This window comes from Carya illinoinensis, chromosome 8 (genome assembly GCF_018687715.1).
Source record: "Carya illinoinensis cultivar Pawnee chromosome 8, C.illinoinensisPawnee_v1, whole genome shotgun sequence".
NCBI lineage: Eukaryota > Viridiplantae > Streptophyta > Magnoliopsida > Fagales > Juglandaceae > Carya > Carya illinoinensis.
Window position 1 is genome coordinate 12443650 of NC_056759.1, and position 24740 is coordinate 12468389.

A 24740-nucleotide genomic window follows, 5' to 3' on the forward strand; every position below is an offset into this window, starting at 1 on the left:
TAGCTTCATAGCTCTGCGACGCCTGACAGCACGCCTGACAGCTACAGAAGAGTTGAAAATCCACGGTGCTTGTCTGATCTAAAAAGCTGGTCACCGTTTTTATTGAAAAATGAGGTTAGCGGTTTAATGTTGATGAATTCTCCACTAACTGTGTTATTTACAAGAACTCCAGAAGAGTACAACTCCAGAAGAGTAGTGATGAGCAGAAAGTCCACAGTTAGTTGGATGTACAAATGTGAGTTATCTTTCAGATCTACACAAGAAGATCATTGCAATTCATGAGAAGAAAGTTGAAATTAATGTCAAGCAGATACGATCAAGTGATAATCTGGTAGATTTATTCACAAAAACATTACCAACTGTAACATTTAAGAAAATTGTGCAAAACATTGGAATGCGGAGATTTGAAAACCTATTATCATACACTTTTTAGGGGAAGTAATGTCTTGAAGATTTGTGCTGATTGTACTCTTTTTCCTTCACTAAGGTTTTATCCCACTGGGTTTTCCTTTGTAAGGTTTTAATAAGGCAATCCTAAAGCACTCGACGATACACATGAATACTGTACTCTTTTTCCTTCGCCATTGGTTTTTTCTCACAGGGTTTTTCCTTGGCAATATTTTAACGAGACATATTCTTTAAATATAGTCATCCAAAGGGGAAGTGTTATAAACCATCTTGAATTGTATGACCACATTTAACTAGCCGTCAAACGCATAGTGCTAGTCGTCAAAAGCATAGTTAGCTAGCCATCAAACGCATAGTGCTAGTCGTCAAAAGCATAGTCTCTTTTGTAACCCTATATATATGGGTATATTGATGTTATATGATATACAGATCAATAAGAGAATCTCCTCTCTCTCTCTCTCAATCTCTTGAAACTCTCTCCTTTTCAATAAGTTTCATAACACTCTCAATATTTTCATTGGCCAAATTTATTGAGCTATAATTGCTGGTTGAAACAATATTCTGGCATAAAAAATTCTCATACTGCTGACTTTGCGCATTTCTCAACATCTCTATCTTTGTAATGAAGCCCCACCGTCTTATTCCAGCCTGCAATAACCAGGTATGCTTCTCCTTACAGCTCATTCATAGTCTCAATTCAAATTACAAGTTTCCAATCATTCGAAAACCTTGATGTTTTTCTTAATTTTTTTTCCTTGTATGAAGCTCTTGAATTTCAATTTTATTTTTCAAATGGGTTGGTGTTTTCCCAGTATCGGCCATGGGTTGGTATATAGAAAAAGAAAATAATGCTTGATGATCTCTCTGCCTAAATGACTGGCTTATATACCAGCAAAGTCGTTGAAGATTATCTGAATATGTATAGATTAAAATTAATATTTTAATAGAATAGTGATATATTTATTGAGTCTATTATTTGATGTTGTGAAAAGTGACCAGTTAAAATTTGTAAAAATGAATTTTCTAGTCAAATTTTGGTCAAAATTTGTTAAGGTCACTACTAGTGCTCTAATATAGACATACAAGTGTAGGGGTCAAATTAATAACCTATAATTCAGTCTCGGGATATGATTGAAAATCAAGTTAAGAGATAAAACCAAGAAGAGATAAGATAAGAGACTTAGACTTTTAAAAGAAAAGTACTCAGACTTCTAAAATGAAAATGTTTTACAAGGTAAGTTGAATCCAATCACTCTAAGGAAATAGACCTCTATATATGGCGGAGACTCTCCACAAATTCTATACACAAGTTCTCTCCACAAAAGCCCTCTACGTCCAGATTCACCACAACTTCTCTACGTTTAGACTAAATTCATTTATTGTATTGTGAGATATGTGAACCTATGAGAAATTTTAGAATCACCAATTATAATGGATTTCACCTCCAAACAACCCTTGGACGTAGGTATTATGCCAAACCACGTAAATACTCGTGTTTCTCTATATTTATTTTTATTTTCTTGTTTATTATTTATTTTATGGATGAGCGTAAAGAACACCGTATCGAAGCCTAAATTATCATTGTGGGCTGGTGATGAATCTTTCTTCCATTCTAATCTGTTGTGCAAATTAAGGCATTATTAGTTGGCGTTGTCTGTGAGATTGACTTTTTATACTCAAAACCGGAAAGGGAAGCAAGATGATTCTCTGGTTTATGAGACTGTCTTAAAAAAAGAAGGGTGTGCAATGTGAGCATGCGACATGCATGATGTACATGGTGTTACAACAACAACAACAAAAAAAAAAAAAAAAAAAAAATTAAACAAAAAAAAAAAAAGAAAGAGAAGAAGAAGAAGAAGAAGAAGGTTTGGGTTGCATGGGTTGCACAATGCCTACAAAGTGGGTGCACATTGAGGTGCACTCAAGCATCTAATGCAGCGGGCTTGTGGCCGCCACCCCTTGCACAGTGCTGATTGCGCAATTCATGAGATTGTCTCCAAGAAAGCATATAAGACCTCCTCAACCTTTCATCTATTTTTTTTATAACATTGTTGTAGGAAAAAATAAATACAGGAAGAACTTAGGAAGTGGAAGACATGCACTATGCATGCGCCATACAGAGCACATATAATACCACATAGGGTTGGACCTGCAGGCATCCATCCTGTTGCACGGTGTGGCTCGAGGCTGGCCACACTGCAGGGTGGTGATACAGGGGTGGCAGCCCTGGCCTCTGTCGATCACAAGCTATGAGGATGCGTTGTGCATGCCGTGCACGGTGCGTGAAAAGGAAGCATGTCGCCTAGTACTGTGTACGAATGTCTACAAACCAGTCATCCATGAGCTAGCGGGAACACAACCAACCACCATCTGAACTTTCAATGTCCTCTGTTACTGGCAAGGTGGTCCTCGACTGTAGCCTCAACCAAGAGAGTCGAGCATGCTGTATACTATGCATAAAGGAGATGCAAGTCATCAGAGATCCATATCTATTGTTTGCAAGTTGACTGTGCCACCGCCAGTCACCACTTGAACTGTCAGTGCTTTCTGTCTCCAGCAAGATGGTCCTCAACCAAGGAAGTCGGCCTCGTCGACTCCCCTGCTACCTACCTCTCGTTGACGGGCTTGGGGACCATGATCTATTAAAGCGATTTGCAGCCACCAACTGCCTCACCGGCATTTTCTACTGCCAGTGAAGGTGGTCCTTGATCACAGAAGTGCTCCCGCTAGAATTCTCGATAGTAAACGGGAAGAGCCATGTCAAGATGGTCGTGAGCTGGCAGACCACTGGCAGTTGCCACCTGACCAGCCTCAGTTTTCTGCCGCCGACAAGAAGGAGTAATCCCACAGTCCCTGCCACCCCAATGGTAGGCAACGACCTCACCTAAAGGAACATGGCCTTTGGCATTCGGCGATATTCCCACTGAGCTCGCCACCCTTGCGGCGGACAACCAGAATGCAGCACCTCCAGCAGGCAACGAGTGTGCTGACATTCAAGTTTCACACCGGGGCAACCAAGGTTCCAAGCCATGAAGCTTTTTGCTATCCCATGGTGACCAAAGTTTCACACCACGGAAGCTTCTTGTCACCCTGATCGACCTTGTACGCATTAGACCATGGAGAATTTTCTCGCCCACAGAGAACTTCCTCGCCCACAAGTGCTCACCCACGACTGAGTGATGCTCCCAGTGCCAACCATCTGGGCCGTCAGTGTTTTTGGCAGCCATGGATTCTAGGTGAGTAAGAAATGAACAACTTCCACTACACAAAAATCAATCGCTAGCAAACAATTCCACTTGGGAAAATGGGAAGCAGGGGTAAAAGTTGTTCTAGTATGTCTATTTTAGGGGTGGCAAATCGTGTCAACGGGTCGTGTTCGTGTCGTGTCGAGGCATGTACATTACAGTTAATGGGTCAACACGAACACGACCCGTTAAGGATTTCGTGTCAAAATCTCCAACACGAACACGACACGTTAAGATAACGGGTTAACACGACACGACACGATATGACCCGTTAGCGAATATAAATTAAATTGACACGATACGACACGACACGACACGACACGACACGACACGATCCGATCCATTTCAACCCGTTTACATATTAATGAGGTGATTGATAAACTAACAATAAGTTTAAAATTACAATCTAAATAATAAAAATACAATACACAAATATGATCCACATTCCACACACATTGTAATAATATTAAAATTACATCCCAAATATAATAAACAAAACACACATTATAAACATATTAAATGTATCATTTCTCAAACATGATGAAAACACGGATGACGGATCTAAACAAATCAATAATTTGAAGCATCCTCTTTGCCCTTGTTGATCTCCAACTCCATTACATCTTCAGTTAACTCGTCCAATTTAACTTCTTGTGATTCTATTAAAAAAAAAAAGCATCAGTCAAGTTTTATATTATTGTATTGAAAAATTAAAATCATTTATTCAATAAAATTAAAACACACATTACCTTGCTCATCGGCGTCATCGCCATATAACCAATCTCTTGTGCAGACTAATGCTTCAACAATATCTGATTTTAGTGCACTCCTAAACTGATCAATGATACGTCCACCAACACTAAAAGTAGATTCAGAAGCAACTGTAGAAACTGGAACAGTCAAAATGTCACGAGCCATACAAGCAAGATCAGGATAACGAAATTCATTTCCTTTCCAAAATGAAAGAATGTCAATTTTTGCATTTCTATCTACCCTAGGTTCATCCAAGTAAAGATCCAATTGACTTTTGTGCAAATGGGCACTAAGATCATCATGTCTAAATGAATCAAATTCCTGTACACAAAAAATAAATAAAAATATTTCTTAATGATACGTGATATAAAACAACAATATAATATAAATTATTAAACAAAAAATATTATTTGATATTACCTGAAATACTTGTTTATTAACTGAAGACTCACTTTCCGCTCCACTAACATTGCTTTCAGAAGTCATGGTAGAACATGTGGGAACACTAGAAGAAGCATATTCCATGAAAAGAGATGCCATCTTGGTTCGAACATTCATAAACTCAATAGAACAATCTCCATAAAGCTTTGTATAAGAAAAATCAACAAAATGAAGCTTGTATCGAGGATCCAATATAACTGCTATAGCCAACAACACATTAAACTCAGACCAATATTTCTCAAACTTAGTAAGCATTTGGCAAGACATTCTCTTCAAATAGTCATCTTCACCCTGAGAGTGCCGCTTTAATGTAAAATAAATCAAAAACACAGCTGGAAAGTAGAGATTGGCTGTAGGGTATTTCGTCCCAGAAAAGTCACAAGTGGCTTCATAAAAAACACTCAATAAACCTTTAATCTTCTCCACTTTTTCCCACTCAGAATTTGATGGACAATGCTTAAAATTGGAATCAGTCAACTCCAAATGGCTAAAGGCACGACGATAGAAAATAGCACTCTCAAGCATAAGATAAGTAGAATTCCATCTAGTGGGGACATCCTGTCTCAACCCTTTCTTGCTATCCAAAGACATTTGATTTGTTGAATCCAAAAATTTTACTTTCCTTGTTTGTGATCCTTTAACATACTTGATACTTTCACGAACTTTTTGAATAGCATGATCAATCTCTTTCAACCCATCTTGTACTACCAAATTAAGAATATGTGCACAACAACGAAGATGAAAGAACTCACCATCACAAACAAGAGCTTTCTTAATGTTCAACTGAGTTCTTAACAATTCTACTGAAACATCATTAGAAGATGCATTGTCCAAAGTTAATACAAAAATCTTGTGTTGAATTCCCCACTCACATAGCAAGTTATAAATTTTTTCAGACAAAGAGATGCCATTATGTGGTGGTGGCATAAAAGAAAAGTTCAAAACCCTTTTCTGTAAAACCCATTTCTTATCCAAAAAATGTGCTGTAATGCACATATAACCATCAGTGGTTATAGAAGTCCACAAGTCAGATGTCAAACTAATTCTACCAGGAGAATCATTTAAGAAACATCTAATTCTTTTTTTTTCTCGATGATACATCTTAACCAAATCAGCCTTGGCAGTATTCCTAGAAATAATTGGCACATCTGGTCGCAAATATTGTAATAAAGATCTCACCCCCGAATATTCAACAAATCGAAAAGGCAGTTCATGCTTCACAATAGCTGCTATCAACAATTGTCTATATTCACTAGTATCAAATTTAAGATTACTTATTGAGACAGATCCAGATCCACTATTTTGTGATAACAAACATTGACCAATATCTCGTGAACTTCTCCTGGGGCAGGTGTCAATGTGACGCTTCATATTTCCGGTTCCATATTTGCTCGCAGCCATATAAGTGACTCCACACAACTTGCACCTAGCTCGTGGCTTGCCATCTTTTTTCTCAGAATCAGAAACCATTTCGAAAAAACTCCACACGTTTGACCGTCTTCTTCGTTTTCCTTTAGCCCCCTCATTTTGAAAACTTTCTGAGTCCAACGGGTCTAAATCAACAAAATCTTCATTTTGTTCTTCTACCTCATTCATCTGACAACAACAAGCCCATATGTTTAAAAAATTTAATTCATTAATTAATTCATTAATTTAATTTAACATAAATTTAACATAAATGCTCTTAACATAAATGCTCTTAAGGGATTCGTAAATGCTCTTAACAAAAACATGAAGCATTAATTCTCCACGCAGTTTAATAAAAGACAACCAGAAAAACATGTTTAAAAAATTGATGATGACCCACCACTGGCTTGCCATCCTTTTCCTCATAATCATGTTTAAGGGATACGTAAATGGTCTGTTAAACAACCAGAAAAACAGAGGAATATGAGAGATGTTGTAGCTAAGCTTAGTTTAATCAGAACGTATTCACTTACAGTGGGCGACGGCTGATGGGTGTTCGATGAGGCGTTGGTCTGGCCGAGACAGGGGCTGATGGGCGACGCCGAGACAGGGGTTAGCAGCAGCAGGGGACTCGGGAGGCAGCGGGGGACTCGGGAGGGGGGACTCGGGAGGCAGCCGGGGACTCGGGAGGCAGCGGGGGACTCGGGAGGCAGCGGGGGACTCGGGAGGGGGGACTCGGGAGGCAGCGGGGGACTCGGGAGGCAGCGGGGGACTCGGGAGGCAGCAGGGGACTCGGGAGGCAGCAGCCAGCAGGGGACTCGGGAGGCAGCAGGGGACTCGGGAGGCAGCAGCAGGGGACTCGGGAGGCAGCAGGGGACTCGGGAGGCAGTAGCAGGAAGCTCAGCCAGCATGCGACGGCACCGTGGAGCTGGCTGGAGCGGCGGCCTGGAGGGGGGGCGTCGATGACTCAGAGAACGAAGATTGAAAATCAAAACAAAAACTGGAAGGGGGGGGGGGGCGGCGGATGGGTATTAGATTTAGGGTTAACTTTTTATTTTTTTATTTTCAATTTTAGCCTTTAGGTCTTGAGGGTATAAAAGTAAATTTGTTTTTCTTAACGGGTCATAACGGGTCTTAACGGGTCTTAACGGGTTGACCCGTTAGTGACCCGTTAAGCAATCGTGTCTTAACGGGTCAACCCGTTTTGACCCGAACCCGTTAAGGCTAAACCCTAACCCGCTTTTATCGTGTCGTGTTCGTGTTGGGTTAACGGGTCGTGTCACATATTGCCACCCCTAGTCTATTTCAAACTTGCTATATAAATTTTATTTTTATACTAACAAATTTGGTTTTTAGGAGATTTTCCCAATTGGAACTCTTTGAGGTTCCACGAGAATCTGAGTGGCTACACGCTCGGAAAATATATTTTGTAGGAAATCGTTCGCATGACACAGAACACCAGCTACAAAGCTCCTCTAGAGCTCAGCACAAGCATCTTAATCTATTTACATCAGAATAGATCGCTCGGTATTGTGGGCATCCCTGGCCTTGATCAATGCCAAAAGCATGGCTACACGCGGGCATCGCCCGTGTGTCACCAGCCTTCATTACACTCTACCAGAATGGCTTTGATTTTACAAATCTCAAACTTGTAATTTGTATTATATTAACCTATTTGGTTTTTGGTGAAAACCTCTCAGGGCAGTTGAACTTAGCCTTCTACCACAATAATAGGGTTGTGCATCCCCTCATACACCAATGACAAGTCCAAAAACTCGTAATGCATAGGAAAAAATGTGTGGAGGTCAAAAGACCACATGACTCTTAAACATCAATGACGAGTTCAAAAATTATTGGTGCCCAAGAAAAATGGCGTGGAGGTCAATAGACCACGCGACCCTTAAACACCAATGACAAGTTTAAAAATTTGCAGTGCCAAGTAAAAATGGTGCGGAGGTCAATAGATCACGTGAATCTGAAATATCAATGATGAGTTCAAAAGTTTGTGGTGCTTGGAAAAAGAGGGGGAGGTCAACAGACCACGTGACTTTTAAACACTAATGATGAGTTCAAAGACTCGCGATGCCTAGGAAAAGGCCGCGGAGGTCAATAGACCATGTGACCCTTAAACACCAATGACGAGTCCAAAGACTCGTGGTGCTCACGAAAAAAAGAAAAGTCAGGGACCACCCGACCCCACTCATGCCTCACTGAGAGTCAACAGGCGGGACAAGTTATTAGATTGCCCAACCTTCCTCGTTAAGAGCCAATAAGCAGTAAAGGTAAGGACTGCCCAACCTCTCTCACCTGGACAACAATACAAGTACAACATCATCTCTAGCAAATGATGAGTGTTTATGTTCACTCCACAACCGCCGCCAGCGAGTTACCTTTTAGAATGAGCCACCAAACTCTACAACTGCATCGTGCGGGTTTTCTCTGGAATGAGTTGACGGGCTTGGCAATCGCATAATGTGGATTCAAGGAGTCGATAGGCTTCTTGACCGCTTAAGCACGGGTTACTACCAACAAACACTAACAACAATTTACACAAAAGGGTAGAACATCCACTACTAACAACAAAAGCGAAAACGATTACAAAAATATACACCAAAAAATCAATCATGGAAATATGTACTCTTTACCGACAATAAACAATGTCTCAGGCAAACATCACACAAATAACAAATTTAAAATCGAGATCCACTCCCACACTAAATGTGGTCGAGTACACCTTTCACCAAAGTAGAGCTCCGCGGTCGCATCTAATGCAGTCGAGTACATTTTCTGCCTATCTTTCCATGCTAAGTTCTTCACCAGTTAGTACAAAACAAACATAAAACAAGAAACCAAAGACCAATTTTCAAAATTTCTTCTGCAGGTTATTGACTTGAAGATTCTTAAGACTTTTTTGTCCAGCAAATCACCTTTAAGAATCGTAGGAATCTGTAGGGATCAAATTAGCAGCCTATAATTTAGTTTCGGAATAAGATTGAAAATCAAGCTAAAAGATAAAGCCAAGAAAAGATAGGACAAGAGACTCAGACTCCTAAAAGAAAAGAGACCCATACTTTTGAAAGAAAAAGATTTTATAAGGCAAGTTGAATCTATTAACTCTAAGGAAATATACCTCTATATAAGACGGAGACTCTCCACAAATTTCACACACAAGTTCTCTCAACAGAAGCTCCTTATGCCCAGACTCACCACAATTTCTCTATGCTTATACTAAATTCCTTTATTGTGTTGTGAGATATGTAAGCCTATAAGAGATTGTAAAAACCAAACATTATAGTGGATTTCACCCCAAACAATCTATGGATGTAGGCATTATGCTAAACCATGTAAATTTTCGCGTTTCTCTATATTTATTTTTATTTGCTTGTTTATTATTTATTTTATGGATGAACGCGATGAACACCATATCGTGGACTGGGGATGATTTTTTTCTCCCTTCCTGTCTGTTGTGCAAATTAAGGCATTAACAACAAGATTGTATAGGTTCTAAAGATTATTGCTCAGATTGTACCCGAATCCCTGCTTTAGCTTTTTAAGCAAGTTATAGCCACCATTACCAATATAGGCCTCAAATATTAAAATGCAGAGTATGCGAACGCACAAGCAAAGAAACTCCCTGATGGGAGGAATCCATACTAAAAAAATACTTGTGACTTAACATGACAACCTGCATCAAATACCTTTTTTTTTTTTTTTTTTCTTTTTCTAAACTAGTGTAAAACCACAATAGGAAGATCTTGCTTACTCAAGAGATGGAGGAATACAAGCTAAAAGATATAAGTGTCTAGTTTCTGGTGTTAAGGGTCCAAAGAGATCCTCTCTTCATGGAACAATGTATTGAGAGAGAGAGAGAGAGAGAGAGAGAGAGAGAGAGAGAGAGAGAGAGAGAGAGAGAGAGAGAGAGAGAGAGAGAGAGAGAGAGAGAGAGAGAGAGAGAGCCCAAAATCTTGTTAAAATACATGGACACCGACGTACACGGGAAAAAAAAACACTTTTAGCTGTGTCTTTGTGAGATGCTAATGACAAGAATATTGCTTCTGAATCTGTGCATCGGCTGTGCAGAACTTGGAAAATTGAGAAATGTTTTGTCATACAATGTTCATCTATATAAAATTTTTTATTAAGTAAATTTATTTTGGTAAGTAATGTGTTGAACTATATAACATTAAAAGGACAATTAGTAATTTTTTACCATTAATTCAGAGTAACTTGGGTCATAACTAGGGATCCTCATCATGATTCCAATCATCCATGCTAAACTCTGGAAATGAATGAGAAGATCGCCATTTGCATATAACCATTGGCCTTTCTCAACCTTTCGGCAATTCGGGCACTGCGTTTCTCCCTTCAAATTAAATGCTGAGCCGATGCAGTGATCTGTAGAACACATGATCATAAAGGAAAGCAAAACATGTAAATTCATGCAAGGCATATGAAAGGGGACATTATCATCAATTCACTTTCCTTTCCAAGTTACACAAAAAAATTGAAGAACCTTGGCTGCCCCCACCACTTGGCGGGGGAGGGGGCGATACGGTATGCGGGGGAGGGTTTTAATTATTTAAAGGAGCTTATGCTAACTCTATTTTTATAAGTAAAGGAGCTTATATATGCTAACTATATGGACTATTCCATGTTATTTCTCCTGGATCCTTAAGTTGTAAAATTATAGTTTTATTTTAATCTATTAATTAAGACGGAGATCATAATTTTTGCTATTAGGAAAGAAAATCAGAAATAAAGGGTCAAAACAAGTTTTCGTAAAGAATAATGCTAGTCCTACTGCTGGAAATTTTTATTTTTATTTTTAGTTTTTGATTAAGGATGTATTTTTTTAATGATATTGTGAATTTAAAAAAAATATTTAAAGATGTTAAAAAATACATGTAAAAAAACACAAAAAAATAACTAGTGGTAGCTCCCCAGCTAGGGGTGTGTAGTCGGATCTAGATATCCAGCCATATCCAGATTCGGATCAGGATTCTAAAAACCGGGCGGGTAACTAGGTTCAATCATGATATCCAGATTTTTTTTTCCCCCTTTTTAGCAATAAATTTGGATATTTGGATTGTAATGGATTTAGATGTCCGGATTTTAACCAGATTTAATCAAGATTTATTAATATTTTTTTAAAATTAAAATTATTTAAACTTAAAAAAATATTTTTATAGCATTTAAAAAAAATTATGATATCATGTTTAAATTACCTAGATTTTTTTAAAAGAATAATTTTAACACTTTTTAAAAGTTTTTAACAAGAAAGATTTTATTCGTTTCATTATTGTCATTTCCGTTCATTATACTCATTCCATTAATTCCAATCCATTCATTTCCTTTTCATTTTTTTTAGTGAAAATATAAACTCCCAAATATTGTAAGCTTGTTGATTGAGTTGAAATATTGCATGTTTTAACTATTTAAAACCAATGTATTTTAAATTCTTCATGACACTATTATTGGTTTTAGATGGAAAAATGATTTTTTAAGCATAAAAACGAGTTGTGATTTTTAATTGATTGATATCATGTTTATGCTTAATTTTATAATTATGATTTAATGGAACAATATTTCCTCACATATATAGTCTGTTTTTGATAATCTATTTTTCTTTTAATTTATTTTTGAGTGTTAATTTTTTCTTCTTATTTTCAGTTTAAATAAAATTCAAATGAGATCCGGTTGGAACTTTTGACCAAAAGTGCATATTAATTGATAGGAATGAAGAGAAGGAATGACGTAATTGGGCAGCTGCTTGTTTGGCTTAACTTTCATCGGTTGGTGCAGCTAAATTAAGGTAAGGAACATGTGATGGATTGGAAGAGAAGCCGTTTGAAGTGTGAAGACACGCTTGAGTTTTCAACCAAGTGTGAATTGAAGATGGAATTCGGCTGGTTAATTTGACTTGGAGGAAGGGCAGCACCAACTTGAGGCAGCCATCTAAGGATATATATATATATATGTGTGTGTGTGTGTGTGTGTGGCTGGACGGCAGAAATTGAAAAGGTGAAGAGAAGAGATAAGAGAAGTCGGTTGGAGTAACATAAATATATTGTTGGATGAAGAAAAGAAATGCGGTGCTTGACTTGTGAAGTGAAGAGATAAGAGAAGTGCCGTGCTTGAAGTAGAGTGCCATATTCAACAAGAGAAGTCGGTTGAAGTGAATTGTGGTTGGGGGAAGTTTGGTGCCGACTTAATATATAAATATATTGCTGGATGAAAAGAGAAAAGAGAGGGAGTCGGTGAGTGCAAAAGTTGAAAGAAGAAAGTGTGCAGTCGGTCAGCTGGAATTGAGAGACAAGTGTAGGAAAATCGGTGGTGATTGAAAGAAAAAGGAATTGTGATTGGAGGGGGGAGTTTGGACTGACTAGAAGCAGATATATATATATATTGCTGGACGTAAATAGAGAGGGAGGAGAGCAATCGGTGGGTGTAGAGTGAGAGGTTACGTGGGAGATAGAGAGGAGTTGAGGTGTGTTGGTCATGAGTAGAGAGAGAGATTTGATTAAAGAGTGAAAGGGTTACGTGGAGAGTTTCCAGAAATAGAAAAGTGTAGGAATCGGTTTAAGGTGAGAAGAGAAAGAATTAAGAGAGGTCGGTTGGAATTTTCTGGGGTTGAAAAGAAATAGGTGGAGTTAATTAATTGGTTGGGATTTATCTTGGTTGATGGTAGAAGGAAGGAATCGGTTGGAGAGAGAGAAGAGGTGAGTAGGAATAGAATTAGTTGGGGAAGGGAGTGTCGGTGGGAGGCACGTCCAGACTGGCTTAATTTTCTGGAAAGAAGGAAACTGAGCACCTGGGAGAACCCTGGACGTGAACTGAAATGAAAAAAAAAAGAGAGGAGCGTGTTGTTTTTTTTTTTCATTCGGGTGAGAGAGCTGGACTTTCAGCTCTAATTTTAGAGGAAAGAAACAGAGTAGCTGCAGGGTAAGAACTTAAACGAAGAGGCGAAGTTGGATTGAATGGATGCTAGTTCCGGAGTGAAAAACAGAGTGCTTGGGCAGTTTGACGCTGGATGAAAAGCTGAGAAGACGTTACACATGCAGAAGCTTTAGACTGGAGTTTCTTGGCTGCAATAAAAATACGTAGAGGAAGGACTTATGTTGGACTTTCAGTTTTGTTTGGAGAGCAAAGAGGCAGAGAGCTGAAACTGAGAGGTTTTTATGGAAAGAAAAAAACAAAAGGAGCAACTCATGAGAAGGAGAAACTCACACTGGTCTCTACGTGAACGGAAACACAAAAAAATAGAGGGAAGCGAAGGCACAGCCGAGATGTTCACGGTGGGTTCATTTTCGTTTGGAACGTTGGGTGAACCAGGGAGTATTGTGTGGGCAGTTTGGAGATGAGTTTTTCTTTGGTCTGCAGCTGAAGAGTAGTAGACGGGGAGAATTTACTTTGTTTATTTTAATGGTTGGTGAGGCTAATCTGGTCGTGGGAGCTGGAGAACGCTGCATTACAAGGAGCTGGTTTGACGTGAACGGACATATAAATTGGAGTTCTCGACAGCTGGACGTGAGCTACTTGTTGGACAGAACATGCAATGGAAAAGGCAGCTAGGACACCAAACGGAGAGGGAGTTTTAACTTTTATTTTATTTTCTTTTCTTTTCAGTTTTATGTTATTGTGTGGTTTCATTGTATTTTATTTTAATTTTATCCTGAACAATATTTTTATAGCACTTGTGATGAATATGGTTGGCTAAATTTTCATACTAAGGTTAGAGGTAAAGTTTAATGATTTAAATATTATTTTCAGATCCACGTAAAATTTATTCTGCGAGCTTGATCGATTGAAGGATTTTATTATTGGATATTTTGAATATCTATATACTCATCTTGATTCATTGTGATTTTCGAATACAGTGAATGCTTGAGGAATCCCTGTGGTATTAAAATAGATTTGTAAATGTTTTAATCATCAATCGTTTACGCTCAATCATAAGCAACTATTTTTATTGATCTTAAATGCTAAATCTTCCAATTAAACGGAATCATTATTCTAGTTTAATTGAAATAAATTGATTGGAAACAGTATCATAAATTATTAGACGGATCCTCGAAACCTTAGTCTTTCTCCATATTAATTCATTTTATCATTTTAGTTTGATTCAGTTATTTTATCAATCTTCATATGAGTGCAAGTTTCTTTTAGTAATTTCGTTTCATTGTCTGAATTTATTTTCTTTATCACAAAAGTCAATCCCTGTGGATTCAATCCTGTAAGATACTACAACACCTGTATACTTGCAGGTAAAACTGCACTAAATTTTTGGTTCATTAATTTGAGTCAGAATTTAGGCGCAACAAGTTTTTGGCGCCGTTGCCGGAGATTGCAACGTGTGATAATTGTTTTTTAGAAAAAAAAAGAAAAAAAAATAATTTTTTAGTAATCTTTTTCCTAATTGTTTTTCATATTCTTTTTGCAGGTACGAATTTTTACGGAAAACAGAGCATGTAACATTGCTTCCATATTCATACCATTGGTAATCTCGTTCCAAAAATTTTTTCTTGTACTTTCTTGCTTGTTTTGTATTTTGTTTTTACTTTTTGTATGTGCTCGATCCTCTATGATGAATGAACTCGTGGCAATGTGATCAAACAGGTAGATTGAGAAGGGAGGAAATTGTTTTAAAAGAATTGGTTGATACTTTGTCAGGTGATTCTAAAAATTCTCATTCTAATACCATGGCTGACAATCGTAGTGTTCATGACGAACAAGAAAATGAAGAGGCACAAAATAATCCGCCAATGAGAACTTTGCGCGAATATTTGCAACCTACAAGGATAAGTACTCCATCTTGCATGATTTTTCCTACGAATATGGGAAATTTTGATTTAAAACCGGGAGTAATCCAATTACTTTCCAAGTTTCATGGCTTAGATTCAGAAAGTCCTTATTTGCATCTAAAAGAATTTGAAGAAGTTTGTGCAACTTTACAATACCAAACTATCAATGATGATGTTGTTAGATTAAAGTTGTTTCCATTCTCTTTGAAAGAAAAAGCTAAAAATTGGTCGAACTCTTTGAGACCAAGATCTATTGGCACATGGCAAGAAATGCAAAGGGAATTTCTAAAAAAGTTTTTTCCTACTCATAGGACCAACACTCTTCGCAGAAATATTATGAATTTTTCTCAAAAGGAAAATGAAACATTTTTTCAGTGTTGGGAACGTTTTAAAGAATTGTTGCTAACTTGCCCACATCATGGCTATGAGACTTGGCGCACCATTAGTTTCTTCTATGAAGGTTTAACATCTCAAATGCGTCAGTTTGTAGAAATGATGTGTAACGGTGATTTTCTAAATAAAGATCCTGATGACGCTTGGGACTATTTTGACCAATTAGCTGAAAATGCCCAATCTTGGGATAACACAGATTGTTCTGATCGGTCAAATAAGCCCAAATTCAGTGCCATGTCTCAAGAAGGTATGTATGTTTTTAAAGGAAATGATGTGAATGCTAGGATAACAAGTCTGACAAGAAAAGTCGAAGCCATGGAACTTAGGAAGGTAAATCTGGTTAAGGCCAGTGAAAAAGAAGAAGAAAATTGTGGCATTTGTGAGATTAGTGGACACCTAACTCAGGATTGTCCAACAATCCCTGCTTTTAAAGAGGTGTTGCACGAACAAGCAAATGTCATGAATTCCTATAGGAGACTATTTTCTTCTCCTTATTCAGAAACATATAATCTTGGATGGAGAAATCACCCCAATTTTAGTTGGAGGAATGAGTCCAATTCAAATCAAAATCCTCAAGGGCCATCTTCTTCTAGTTCTTATGTGCCTCCACATAAGAAAACCCTTGAGGAAACATTACAGGCTTTTATGCAGGGACAAGCAAATATCAACACTCAGACAATACAGACCATTACTGAGATGAGAAGTTCTATTAGCGACTTGACCTCTGCGTTGCATGCTCAAGAAAAGGGTAAGTTTCCTGCTCAACCTCAGCCAAATCCCAAAGGTAAATTTGAGGTAAGAAATTCAAATCCCTCTGATTCAAAATTTGAACATGCCAAGTCCATCACCACTCTAAGTGGAAAAATAATTGATAAGAGTATTTCAACAACGAAAGTTGATGAGACCAACAACTCTTTAAATTTCAAGAATGATGGTGAACTTGAGAAGGTTGAATTGGATGTGCCTGTGAAAGCCCCAATACCTGCTCCATTTCCTCAAAGATTGCAACATTCTCACAAGTTGGTTCAAAATGCTGATATTCTTGAAATTTTTAAACAAGTAAAAATCAACATTCCTTTGTTAGATGCAATCAAACAAATTCCATCGTATGCTAAATTTTTGAAAGATTTGTGCACAGTGAAGCGTACGATGAAGGTGCAGAAGAAGGCTTTTCTCACTGAGTAGGTAAGCGCATCCTCTAGAACAATTCTCTTCCTAAGTACAAAGACCCGGGTTGTCCAACAATTTCCTGCGTGATTGGAAATTTTAAAATTGAAAAAGCTTTACTTGACCTCAGAGCTAGTGTTAACCTCCTACCCTACTCGGTATATGAGTAGTTGGGTCTTGGTGAACTTAAACCCACCAAGGTAACACTCCAACTTGCTGATCGTTCAATTAAAATACTGAGAGAGATAGTTGAGGATGTGCTAGTTCAAGTAGGCAAATTTTATTTCCCAGTGGATTTCATTGTTTTGGACACAGAACCTGTCTTTGATGTTTGCACTCAAATTCCTATAATTTTGGGTAGACCGTTCCTTGCGACCTCAAATGCTTTAATAAATTGTAGGAGTGGTGTGATGATAATATCTTTTGGCAACATGACTTTGGAGTTGAATATTTTCAATATTAAATTTTGATGATGATTCTGTACTTGCATCTATGAATTTTTTACTAGAATCTTCTCCTATAATGGACACTGATAAATGGAGAACACGTTTTGAGGAATTATCGCCTCATGATGTCGTGTCTCTCCCCTCAAGTGTGCAAACACCAAAACTCGACTTGAAACCTCTACCTGCTGATCTCAAATATGTATTTTTAGGCCAAGCAGAGACATTACCAGTGATCATTTCATCAAAACTGGATGAAATTCAGGAGAGCAAATTGATTGGTATTCTCATTGAACACAAAGAGGCAATAGGATGGACCATAGCTGATATCAAAGGTATCAGTCCTTTGATTTGTACCCACAGGATTTATCTAGAGGACAATTCTAAACCCTCTAGAGAAATGCAGCGTAGACTGAACCCCAACATGAAAGAAGTTGTCAGAGCCGAGGTGTTAAAATTTCTGGATATAGGGATCATTTATCCTATTTCTGACAACAAATGGGTTAGTCCCACGCAGGTGGTACCCAAGAAATCTGGTGTGACTGTAGTTAAGAATGCTGATAATGAATTGATCCCAACTAGAGTTACTACTGGTTGACGTGTGTGCATTGACTACAGAAAACTGAATTCTATCACCAGAAAAGATCATTTTTCCCTACCATTCATGGATCAAATCATTGAACGTGTAGCGGACCATAAATTCTATTGCTTCCTAGATGGTTATTCTGGATATAACTAAATTGAGATTGCTCCTGAAGATCAAGAAAAGACCACTTTTACATGTCCATTTGGTACCTTTGCATATCGAAGGATGCCATTCGGACTCTGTAATGCTCTTGCTACATTTCAACGATGCATGATGAGTATATTCAGTGACATGGTAGAGTGTTTCGTTGAAATATTCATAGATGATTTTTCTATTTTTGGTGATTCATTTGATGAATGTTTGACTCATTTGGAAAGAGTGCTAATTAGATGCAAAGAAAAGAATTTGATTTTAAACTGGGAGAAGTGTCATTTTATGGTCACTCAAGGGATTGTTCTTGGTCACATTGTTTCTTCTCAAGGTTTTGAAGTGGACAAGGCCAAAATTGAATTAATTTCTAAATTGCCCATCCCAAAGAACATCAGGGATATCAGATCTTTTCTAGGTCATGCAGTTTTTTACAGGAGGTTCATCAAAGGCTTCAGCACAATTTCTAGACCTTTGTGCAATTTATTGTCAAAGCAAAATTCTTTTATGTGGACTGATGATTATGAGTTAGCTTTTACAAAGCTAAAAGGTATGTTGATCTCAGCCCCAATTATGCGATCACCTGATTGGAATTTACCATTTGAGATTATGTGTGATGCTAGTGATTATGCTGTTGGAGCTGTGTTGGGCCAACGTAAGGACAAAAAGCCTTGTGTTATTTATTATGCAAGTAGAACTTTAAACAGTGCTCAAATGAATTATTAAACAACTGAAAAAGAGCTACTTGCAGTAATTTTTGCACTTGACAAATTTCGCTCTTATTTGATCGGATCTCAAATTATCATCTTTACTGATCATGCTGCATTAAAGTACCTTTTAGTGAAAAAAGATGTAAAGCCCAGGTTGCTTAGATGAATCCTTTTGTTGCAAGAATTTGATCTGATAATCAAAGATAAAAAAGGAGTTGAGAATGTTGTTGCTGATCATCTGTCTAGACTTGTTCTTTCAGATTCCATAGAGACAGTTTCTATTAAAGACACATTTCCAGATGAGCAACTTTTTGGTATATCTCAAGTGCCATGGTACGCTGACATTGCTAATTTTCTTGCTACAGGTGAAATTCCTCACATTTGGACTCAACAAGATAAGAGGAAATTTTTTGTGGAGGTGAGAAAATTCTTTTGGGATGATCTATATTTGTTCAAGTATTGCCCAGATTAGATAATTAGACGATGTGTTCCCAATAACAAATTTCAAAGTATGATATCTTTTTGTCACTTTGAGGCATGTGGTGGCCATTTTTCTGAAAAGAAAACTGTTTTTAAAATTTTGCAATGTGGTTTCTATTGGCCTACCATTTTCAAGGATACCCATGAATTTTGTAAAACTTGTGAGCGTTGTCAAAAGTTGGGAGGTATTACCCGCCGGAGTATGATGCCATTAAATCCAATTTTGGTTGTTGAAATATTTGATTGTTGGGGCATCGACTTCATGGGACCCTTCCCAGTTTCTTTTGGCAATCTCTACATTTTGGTAGCTGTGGATTATGTGTCCAAATGGATTGAAGCTGTTCCATGCAAAAACAATGATCACAAAGTGGTACTGAAATTTTTGAAAGAAAATATTTTATCAAGGTTTGGAACACCTCGAGCCATTATCAGTGATAGGGGTAAACATTTTTGTAATAAGCCTTTCGAGGCCTTAATGCGGAAATATGGTATTACTCATAAGGTTGCTACCCCTTATCATCTACAAACAAGTGGCCAAGTTGAGGTATCTAATCGGGAGATCAAAATTTTTTTAGAAAAGACGGTTAACCCAAGTCGCAAAGATTGGTCTTTACGACTAACCGATGCACTTTGGGCATACCGTACTGCTTTTAAAATCCCGATTGTTATGTCCCCATATCGGCTCATTTTTGGAAAGGCATGTGACTTACTTGTGGAATTGGAACACAAAGCTTATTGGGCAATCAAGCGATTTAATTTTGATGTGGATAAAGCTTGCTCTCTTTGTAAGTTTCAGCTTAATGAGTTAGAGAAAGTCACGAATGAAGCTTACGAAAACTCTCGCATTGCCAAGGAGAGAATGAAAATTTTTCATGACAAAAATATTTTTCGAAAATCTTTTGAGCCTTCCCAAAAAGTTTTATTGTATAATTCAAGGCTCCATTTATTTCCTGGCAAGCTTCGATCCCGATGGCTCGGCCCCTTTGTTGTAAAAACTGTTTATCCTTTTGGGGCCATTGAGATAGAAAATCCAGAGAATAGTAATGTTTTTAAAGTTAATGGACAAAGTTGAAACCATTTTTGGATGATTTTACTCCAGAGATTGAGTCCACTACTCTGGAGGATCCTACTTATCAGAATTAGTTTTTGATTCCTCATTGTATATACCGTATTTGTTTGTTTTGTTTTTCTTTCTTTTGTTTTTTGTGTTTTTAACTTTGACAGAAATCTACTCCTTATGTGTGCTCGAATATCTCAGGTGAATTCTTTCCTCTCTGTTTAATCATTTTCGTCTCAATATATGTTCTACAGTGTTTATCTTGCTCCAATTCATACCTGTATATCATACATCATCGAACATTCAATTGCTGAACATTGAGGACAATGTCACATTTAGTTGGGGGGAGGGTTTTCTGTTGAAAATTTATTAGTACCTAAAAAAAAAAATCAATCAAATAAAAATTAAAAAAAAAAATTGTGAGGTGCATTGAAACATAAATGATTAACACACACTTCTGGCATTTTTATGAAATTTGAGTATCTTGGTGGAGTAGTTGAGTGGAATTATTTTGTAAAGATTTATTTTCAACCTTAAGTATAGAACATGACTTATGATGCATTATATTTTGTTGAGGAGTGACTTGAAACACCGGGATGCGATATTTACAAAAATGAGAATTAGTTTGATTTGTATAGAATGAAGGGCAAGTTTTGAAAGAACATTTTGCACATGCTTATACTTGTAGTGTTCCTCATTAATATTCATTGATTTAAAACAGGAGAAGTAAACTGCAGGACTACCAAGCCTTATAAAAAAAAAAGGAAAGAAAGAAAGAAAGAAAGAAAGAAATTGAAAAAAAAAAATCATGTAATTTTTCCTGAATAAAGGGATAGAAACAGTTACCCAAAACTTTGGGGGTTGAATGTTCAACCTTTAAACAGAGTTGGCGTCAAACCTGCTAGTCCCTTAGGTTTTGAGGTAGTTAGAATCAATAATGATTAATCTTAAGGTTGAAAAATCCTATGATAAATCATGTTTATTAGTGAGGAACATACAGAAGTTTAGCCACACACACATATCCGAGTTCTAAGACATTTGCCTCAATTCTATGTGAACAATTGTTGAGACTTTCTTTGTGGATACAACTCCTGGTGTTGAGTAGTCACGAATAAATTTTTTGTGAGAATTCAGAATTATGTCTGATTGTTTTTGTTTGAATTTCGAGTTTTATGTAATGTTCATCTCAATTAATTTTCACTATTTTGCTCAAGGATTAGCAAAAAGCTAGTTGGGGGGTGTGATTGAGCTGAAATATTGCATGTTTTAACTATTTAAAACTAATGTATTTTAAATTCTTCGTGACACTATTATTGGTTTTAGATAGAAAAATGATCTTTTAAGTATAAAAACGAGTTGCGATTTTTAATTGATTGATATCATGTTTATGCTTAATTTTATAATTATGATTTAATGGGACAATATTTCCTTACATATATAGTCTGTTTTTGATAATCTATTTTTCTTTTAATTTATTTTTGAGTGTTATTTTTTTCTTCTTATTTTCAGTTTAAATAAAATTCAAATGAGATCCGGTTGGAACTTTTGACCAAAAGTGCATATTAATTGAGAGGAATGAAGAGAAGGAAGGACGTAATTGGCTAGCTGCTTGTTTGGCTTAACTTTCATCGGTTGGTGCAGCTAAATTAAGGTAAGGAACATGTGATGGATTGGAAGAGAAGCCGTTTGAAGTGTGAAGACATGCTTGAGTTTTCAACCAAGTGTGAATTGAAGATGGAATTCGGCTGGTTAATTTGACTTGGAGGAAGGGCAGCACCAACTTGAGGCAGCCATCTAAGGATATATATATATATATATATATATATATATATATATGTGTGTGTGTGTGTGGCTGGATGGCAGAAATTGAAAAGGTGAAGAGAAGAGATAAGAGAAGTCGGCTGGAGTGCCATAAATATATTGCTGGATGAAGAAAAGAAATGCGGTGCTTGACTTGTGAAGTGAAGAGATAAGAGAAGTGCCGTGCTTGAAGTAGAGTGCCATATTCAACAAGAGAAGTCGGCTGATGTGAATTGTGGTTGGGGGAAGTTTGGTGCCGACTTAATATATAAATATATTGCTGGACAAAAAGAGAAAAGAGAGAGAGTCGGTGGGTGCAAAAGTTGAAAGAAGAAAGTGTGCAGTCGGTTAGCTGGAATTGAGAGAAAAGTGTAGGAAAATCGGTGGTGATTGAAAGAAAAATGAATTGTGATTGGAGGAGGGAGTTTGGACTGACTAGAAGCAGATATATATATATATTGCTGGACGTAAATAAAGAGGGAGGGGAGCAATCGGTGGGTGTAGAGTGAGAGGGTTACGTGGGAGATAGAGAGGATTTGAGGTGTGTTGGTCATGAGTAGAGAGAGAGATTTGATTAAAGAGTGAAAGGGTTAGATGGAGAGTTTCCAGAAATAGAAAAGTGTAGGAATCGGTTTAAGGTGAGAAGAGAAAGAATTAAGAGAGGTTGGTTGGAATTTTCTGGGGTTGAAAAGAAATAGGTGGAGTTAATTAATTGGTTGGGATTTATCTTGGTTGATGGTAGAAGGAAGGAATCGGTTGGAGAGAGAGAAGAGGTGAGTAGGAATAGAATTAGTTGGGGAAGGGAGTGTCGGTGAGAGGCATGTCCAGACCGGCTTAATTTTCCAGAAAGAAGGAAACTGAGCACCTGGGAGAACCCTGGACGTGAACGGAAACAAAAAAAAAAAAAAGAGAGGAGTGTGTTGTTTTTTTTTCATTCGGGTGAGAGAGCTGGACTTTCAGCTCTAATTTTAGAGGAAAAAAATAGAGCAGCTGCAGGGTAAGAACTTAAACGAAGAGGTGAAGTTGGATTGAATGGATGCTAGTTCCGGAGTGAAAAACAGAGTGCTTGGGCAGTTTGACGCTGGACAAAAAGCTGAGAAGACGGTACACATGCAAAAGCTTCAGACTGGAGTTTCTTGGTTGCACTGAAAATACGTAGAGGAAGGACTTATGTTGGACTTTCAGTTCTATTTGGAGAGCAAAGAGGCAGAGAGCTGAAACAGAGAGGTTTTTACAGAAAGAAAAAAAAAGAAGCAACTCATGAGAAGGAGAAACTCACACTGGTCTCTACGTGAGCGGAAACACAAAAAAATAGAGGGAAGCGAAGGCACAGCCGAGACGTACACGGTGGGTTCATTTTCGTTTGGAACGTTGGGTGAACCAGGGAGTATTGTGTGGGTAGTTTGGAGATGAGTTTTTCTTTGGTCTGCAGCTGGAGAGTAGTAGACGGGGAGAATTTACTTTGTTTATTTTAATGGTTGGTGAGGCTAATCTGGTCGTGGGAGCTGGAGAACGCTGCATTACAAGGAGCTGGTTTGACGTGAACGGACATATAAATTGGAGTTCTCGACAGCTGGACCTGAGCTACTTGCTGGACAGAACATGCAATGGAAAAGGCAGCTAGGACACCAAACGGAGAGGGAGTTTTAACTTTTATTTTATTTTCTTTTCTTTTTAGTTTTATGTTATTGTGTGGTTTCATTGTATTTTATTTTAATTTTATCCTGAACAATATTTTTATAGCACTTGTGATGAATATGGTTGGCTAAATTTTCATACTAAGGTTAGAGGTGAAGTTTAATGATTTCAATATTATTTTCAGATCCACGTAAAATTTATTCTGTGAGCTTGATCGATTGAAGGATTTTATTATTGGATATTTTGAATATCTATATACTCATCTTGATTCATTGTGATTTTCAAATACAGTGAATGCTTGAGGAATCCCTGTGGTATTAAAATAGATTTGTAAATGTTTTAATCATCAATCGTTCACGCTCAATCATAAGCAACTATTTTTATTGATCTTAAATGCTAAATCTTCCAATTAAACGGAATCATTATTCTAGTTTAATTGAAGTAAATCGATCGGAAACAGTATCATAAATTATTAGACGGATCCTTGAAACCTTAGTCTTTCTCCATATTAATTCATTTTATCATTTTAGTTTGATTCAGTTATTTTTTCAATCTTCATCTGAGTGCACGTTTCTTTTAGTAATTTCGTTTCATTGTCTGAATTTATTTTCTTTATCACAAAAGTCAATCCTTGTGGATTCGATCCTGTAAGATACTACAACACCTGTATACTTGCAGGTAAAACTGCACTAAATTTTTGGTTCATTAATTTGAGTCAGAATTTTGGCGCAACACTTGTAGAAAGTGAGATGCCATTTTACATTTCTTCAACCCAACTCCAAGCCTACTTGGAGCTCAAAGAATTTGGTAGTATTATATAAGCGAGATATTTATATATCTAATAGTGCTATTCGTGACCTTTTATACCACACTTAAAAAAAAAAAGAAGGATCTGGTTATGGATACTTGGGCTGCAAAACCAAATCTGTAACTAGATCCAAGTTTATCTTACTTGCCTGGGTGTAATCTGGGTGGTTGCACCCAGATTCTGGGATTTAGACAGGATTGGAAAAAAATCCAGCATGGTTCTACACCCCTACCCCTAACAGTGGGTTGGGTTCTTCCGTCAAACTGTCCCTTGGGCTGTGGCCTAACTTGTCGGCCCCACTTGACTTCTCCTTTCATTATTTCTCCACACTAGCCTAGCCCCTTTACTAGGCCCAGCACTCCAGTCCGCCCCTATAACCTGCTATTTGTATTGGCCTTGTTAGGCCTCCGATCACCTAAGCCCACACAAGCCCCTATACTTGCCCATTTGTCACTT

General features: G+C 37.4%; 1 protein-coding gene and 1 non-coding gene across 2 annotated transcripts; one reads left to right on the forward strand and one right to left on the reverse strand.

The window, feature by feature from the left end:
• The first annotated feature begins 6845 nt into the window (after window positions 1-6845).
• LOC122274413 (uncharacterized PE-PGRS family protein PE_PGRS46-like) lies at window positions 6846-7220 on the forward strand. Its single transcript, XM_043083453.1, has one exon. The coding sequence runs from the start codon at window positions 6846-6848 to the stop codon at window positions 7218-7220; it is 375 nt and encodes a 124-aa protein (XP_042939387.1).
• Window positions 7221-15376: 8156 nt separating this feature from the next.
• LOC122274846 lies at window positions 15377-15480 on the reverse strand. Its single transcript, XR_006228388.1, has one exon. It is a non-coding gene; the product is annotated as a small nucleolar RNA R71 (small nucleolar RNA).
• Between the last annotated feature and the right edge of the window lie 9260 nt (window positions 15481-24740).